This window comes from Bos javanicus, chromosome 8 (assembly GCF_032452875.1).
Source record: "Bos javanicus breed banteng chromosome 8, ARS-OSU_banteng_1.0, whole genome shotgun sequence".
Classification (NCBI taxonomy): domain Eukaryota; kingdom Metazoa; phylum Chordata; class Mammalia; order Artiodactyla; family Bovidae; genus Bos; species Bos javanicus.
In genome coordinates, this window is record NC_083875.1 from 52983265 (window position 1) to 52989264 (window position 6000).

General features: G+C 39.3%; 1 protein-coding gene across 2 annotated transcripts in view; it reads left to right on the top strand.

Moving 5' to 3' along the window:
- PCSK5 (proprotein convertase subtilisin/kexin type 5) overlaps window positions 1–5384 on the top strand; it is a 516633-nt gene extending 511249 nt beyond the window's left edge. For both annotated transcript variants that reach the window (XM_061425568.1, XM_061425565.1), the window contains one exon: window positions 2378–5384. In XM_061425568.1, coding sequence (XP_061281552.1) covers window positions 2378–2778 — 401 coding nt within the window. In that variant the 3' untranslated portion in view covers window positions 2779–5384. The remainder of the gene's footprint in view (window positions 1–2377) is intronic.
- The last annotated feature ends 616 nt before the right edge of the window (window positions 5385–6000 follow it).

Genomic DNA, 6000 nt, shown 5'->3' on the forward strand with positions numbered 1-6000 from the left:
ACCAAAAAAAAGAGACATCATATTTATGGGAGTCTGTCCATTTATTTAAAAAGTAAATCCCAGACCCCAAAACACTACTAGCCTTTTCTATTTTATTTTTTATCAACCTTTTCACTTACTTCTAAATATCCTCTTTCCAAAAACTAATTATTTCCTCCTTTCAGCAATCCTGCCTCCCAGAGCAGCTGGTTTCCCCAGCTATTCACACGCATCCACCTTCAGGGTCTGATTGCCTAATATTCATGCTGTGTCAGCTAAGAATAATAACTCTCATTACATTGATGGCTTTAAATGAAACCAGAAGTGTGTGCATGTTGGATGTAGAGTTTCAGCAAGCCTTTTACAACTAAGAACTACTTATTCAGCTTTCCTGGGCTTTCTGTAGCTCTTAAAGATTAAATACTCAAAAGACTAAATACTCTTGATTACCTGCTCATTCTTTACTGAGACACTCTGCTCCTTCAAAGAAGAACCCATATCACAGAGGCTGACCCAACTCTCCAGACCTAAGACTGGAGGATAGTAAGACAGGATTGCATATGATGCCCTATTAATTGAAAGAACCTCACAAGGTCTTTTATTGAGTCTCCTGTCTCAGACAGCATTTATCACAAAGTACCACATACAGAGGGCTTCCCAGGTGGCTCCAGTGGTAAAGAATCTGCTTGCCAATGCAGGAGACACAAGAGACATGGGCTTAATCCCTAGGCCAGAAGATCCCCTGGAGGAGGGCATGGTAACCCACTCCAGGATTCTTGCCTGGAGAATGCCATGGACACAGGAGCCTGGCAGGCTATGATCCATAAGGTCACAAAGCGAAACACGACTTAGCATGCACACACCACACACAGATTGCAGTCCTTATTGCTTATTGCTTATCCTTCCCTCTAATGCTTTAATATTTCCTCCAGGGGAAAAATTCTGTTCTAGTATATTAATGACAAAAGTGGTCATGATAGTATCATTACTGTAGGAGATGAAATTCTGTTTGATGGGCAAAATCCCACAAGGATGAAAGTTAGGATAAAATAAAATTTAAAAACTTGCTTATCACTAACAAAAAGAGAAGGAAAGAAGCACAGAGTGGTGATGAGTCACACCTAATTGGCTAATATATATTAAGCAAAAGTAATTGACCCTAAAATAACTGCCACAGTATTGCATTCATTAAGCTAGTGTACATAATGTACCTAGAATCTCATAAAACATCCTGAGGGCAGAACTAGTTGGTTCAAAAAATATTTATGGAAAATGAACTGTTGTATTTCAACTTGTACATCCAGTAAAGCCTGCTAGTTTTTCTCTCTAGTTCTTTCATACTCTCACACTCCCATTTGGTGGGTTAAAGAATAGAAAAAAATATTAGGTACATCATACCACTTGAATAAATGAGTGAAAATAAGTTCATCACTGAGTTATGAAACTGTTTTGGTTGCTCCATGTTCTCAATTAAGTCATCAAAACCAAGGATGATGAATGAGAGAGAGGCAGAGCTCTCAGCTTCGGAAATCTTAGTTATGATAGAAGAAATCTATCTCTCAATTTGGCAGTCAGAATTTAAAGATGAGGGAAAAAAAGAATTTAAAGATGGTAGTTTTCTTCCTGCCAGATAAGGTCCACAGGATGTCAGAAAGTAAAACAACAACAACAAAACACATTGCCGGTGTTTTGCCCTACTGTCTCCAGACAGTAGCCTGAAGTAAGGATTCCTGGGTTTGAATTCTGATCACTCCACAAACAACTTCTAAGCTCTAATGATGTGATAATTCACTTTCTCTCTGTGGGTCTCAGTTTCCTCAATTATCAAGTAACAGAATGACCTGTGATTTCTATGGCCCCACACAGCAATAAGTCAATGGTTTTATAAATAATCTGTTCCTGTCTTTGAATGATGGGACAATCCTGTTGAATCAGGTTTAAATGTAAACCTGATTTAAAGCTGGGGAAAAGACTCAGTCTTAGAAAAAGCTAAAGTTGAAACAGAAATAGAGCATTTAACAATAACTGAAACCTGGTCCAAAATGGAATATTTCTCTCAAGAAGGAAACAGAAGAATCGATTTGGTAACATTGGACACTTGACAACTGACCCATGAGGTATGGGTATGACGGGGGACTCCCTTTGGTCCTCAGACTGACTTTCACCCTAGAAGAGTTTGTTGGTATCATCTGGGATAGGCTGAAACTCTCCTGGAGTACACACAGCAATTCTGTAGAGGGATATGCTCTCTAAGGAAATCAAAGACAGTGGTTCTACTATTTTAGATTCAAAAGATAAAGGTGAAACCCTTTACTTCAGAAACTAATTTTTCTCCATTCCATTTCTTCTCTTCCACCCTTCCCCTCTGTCCTCTTCCTTTGGGATCATCTTCCAACAGATGAGTGTATCCTTCGAGCAAGTAAGGTGGAGCCTGCAGGTGAGCGTTCCAAGACAGCCCTGTTGATCACTTCCTCCATTATGCTGGTGCTTCTGCTTGGGGCAGCTGTGATTGTCTGGAGGAAATCTCGGAGCAGAGCCAAGTCAACAGGAAAAGCTGGCTATGCAAAGCTGGCTGAACCTAGCGTGTCTTACTCCTCCTATAAGAGCAGCCATCGTGAGAGCTTTGAAGAGGATCAAGTGATTGAGTACAGAGACCGGGACTATGATGAGGATGATGATGATGACATTGTCTACATGGGCCAAGATGGCACTGTCTACCGGAAATTTAAATATGGGCTGTTGGATGATGACAATGAAGATGACCTGGAATACGATGATGAGAGCTACTCCTACCAGTAAACAGAGGCCATGCCCACCCCACCACATTGCACTCATGGGCATGCATGTGAGCATTACAAAGTTGGATTTTATCCCAACATACCAGGCTGACGTGAGGGTGCTTGTCTTCTTAACCAAGAGTCCAGCTAGAGTATATGAGGATGCTGAAATATTTTGTTCTTCTTTTGGATAGTTAAACTCAATTAACCATAATTATTCAACCATGACTGAGGGACAAGGATAAAATTCAGAGTAATTGTTCTCAAAACAATATCTCAAGACACAAAACATAGGAAGTTAAAAAAAAAAAAAAGTGAAATTTTTGTGCAAACTGTTTCATGTGATTAAAAACAAAGAAATAGACCTATAGAAATTCTGTTTCTCAGCTGCATTGTAGAGATATTTGCTACCTTTTCGATTTCTGATATTTCTGTAATTGATTTGGGGGGATGAGGAGACAAAAGAACTGTTTGTCTTAGGGGATTTTCCTCCCCTTTTAGTTCTCTTGGGCAGAGATTTGTTCCTTAAGGGACCACTAAAGAAAGTTCTCCTCCTCATGCCATTTATACCAATTATTCCAGCTCACCCCTGAGTAATAGAGGCCACCTCTGCTGAGGCTGATCAGGATCTATTTATAGACAGGAGGAAAGACATGAGAGGTTGCTTCATTGCCAAGAAGCATGTGTCCTCCACGCCCTGGTTCCTCTGCAATAGTCCATAGTCATGATGATTCTAGAGCAAGCTCAGGCAGGAGATTGGTGGCAGCAAGCCCAGGAGGAAAGACATCACTGTTTCTGAGAATGTCAGTCTTACACTCTCATGATTTTTCTAAGGGTGTTTCTGGTTAGAAACATCAGCTAAAACATCAAGTAATGAAAGAAAATTGGTAATGTTAACCTAACGTAAAATGGGATAAAATGACAAAAACTTGAAATACTCTTTTTAAAAAAAGGCTTTAGTTACTAAATTAAAGAGCTTTTATGAACAGCCCATCACAGAACTGTGGGCTCTTCGCAGAAAAAGTTAGGATGGAGTCTAACATGGAAATTTCCAACATCCTGCTCACCAGCTTAATCCAGCTGCGGATCAGCCTTCCAACACTCTTCATGTCTATGATTTCTGTTTCTAGACATCCTAGGCATCCCTTTTTCCATCCTCCTGTCCAGTACACTCTTGGATTTGTGCACACAGGACAGTTTTTCTGCAGGCAATAGAGGGAAGAGCTCCTACTAAGTGAAATTAAGTAAGCAGGGTTTTATGGATTTCCTTGTCAAAACAGAAGTGATAGGCAGTCTTGGGAGTGAACCACCAGAAAGAGATATTTTCAGATAATGAGGACAATCACACACACACACAAAATGTATTTCACACTATGCGCTAGGTACTGAGCTAGATAATTCCTTTTAAAAACTCACCCCGTTTAATATCACTGTAACTTCTTGAGGTTGGTACCATTATTACTCTTTTTTTAAATAGGAAAGCCAAAGCTTATGAAAAGTTAAATAGCCCAAGGTCACAGAAAGCTTATCAAGATTTAATAAAAAAAGGATGACTCTAAAGTGTGTGTTCCTAAAAACTATGCTACACTGACACGAAGTAGAAAAAGAAGCCTCCTAAATCTAATAAAGGCCTATCTTACTTTATGATATGGCAATGCTATTATCTTTGCTGAATGTGTACATTTTCTTTTTTTAAAAAAACATATCACTGACACAGGAAATCTTTGTAAAGAAGTCTTCGGTTTACTGAAGGCCTCTGTGTTTCTTTAAGGGAAAGCTCTTAAAACAAAGATTGGCAAACTTTCTCCGAAAAGAGCCAGATCCTAAATACTCTAGGATCTTTGTGCAACTATCAGCTCTGCCATTGTGGCATGCGTGCAGCCAACCCACAACAAATGGGTGGGCTGTGCACCAAGAAAACTGTATTTATGGGCACTGAAATTTGGGTTTAAGATAATTTTCACATATCATAAAATAGTATTCTTCTTTTGATTTTTTTCCTCAATCACTTAAAAATGTGAAAAACCATTCTTGCCTCAAGAAATACAGAAACAGGTAATGGGCCAGATTTGGTCAAGAGACTGTAATTTGTTGACAGAAATTCCTAAGAGACCATGTATATCACAGACACATATGATATGCTCCAAAAAATTTTGATCATTTAAAATCACCCCCTGAAAACCTATTTGAACCCTTTATGGATCCTTTTGCAAATCTTAGAAACAAATAGAAATACATATAAGATAGCCATCTCATCATGGAGAATGAAATGGCAATCCACTCCAGTATTCTTGCCCAGGAAATCTCATGGACAGAGGAACCTGGTGGACTACAGTCAGTGGGGTTGCAAAGAGTCAGACACGACTGAGTGACTGAGCATGCACACACCAGCCATTTTATCAATGGAAGAATTCTTCATCTCTTGTTGTGTAATTGGAGTGTAGCCTATGGAAATAAGTGATTTTGTTCATATTGTGTTGTGCGTCTTCCCTGATAATTCAAAACTCTGATAAACTGAGTCTGACATTTCTTTGTGTAGCCTGGAAATCGTTTCCCAAGAAAATTCTGTCTTTAGGATACACAATTAAGCATTAAATGAGGTCAAGATGACCTTGAAAACTAAGAAAATTGTGTCATTACTCCATGTGATCCGAAAAATAAGGCTCAAACTGTACATGGGTACTTTGACATCTTTCCTTCTTTGTTCACAGTTAGGCCATATTATTCTCAGACTTCTTCTGAATATTCCACTAACAACTATCTAAACACATAAATATGTAGTTGTAAAACAAAGTCACCTTTTGGTTTTCTGTTTGCTAATAACTTGGAAATACTGAGAATCCTCATAGACTGGAAATACACCAAGAAACTGGGCAAGAGCTTGGAAAGTTCTAGTTCATGGAAAGTAATTTTAAAATTTAAAATGAAATCAAAACAAGATAATGCTATAGCAGCTAGCTGATTAATGAATTACCTCTGAGGAGATCAGTCCTGGATGTACATTGGAAGGACTGATGTTGAAGCTGAAACTCCAATACTTTGGCCACCTGATGCGAAGAGCTGACTCATTTGAAAAGACCCTGATGCTGGGAAAGATTGATGGCAGGAGGAGAAGGGGATGACAGAGGATGAGATGGCTGGATAGCATCACCAACTCAATGGACATGGGTTTGGGTGGACTCTGGGAGTTGGAGATGGACAGGGAGGCCTGGCGTGCTGCGGTTCATGGGGTCTCAAAGAGTCG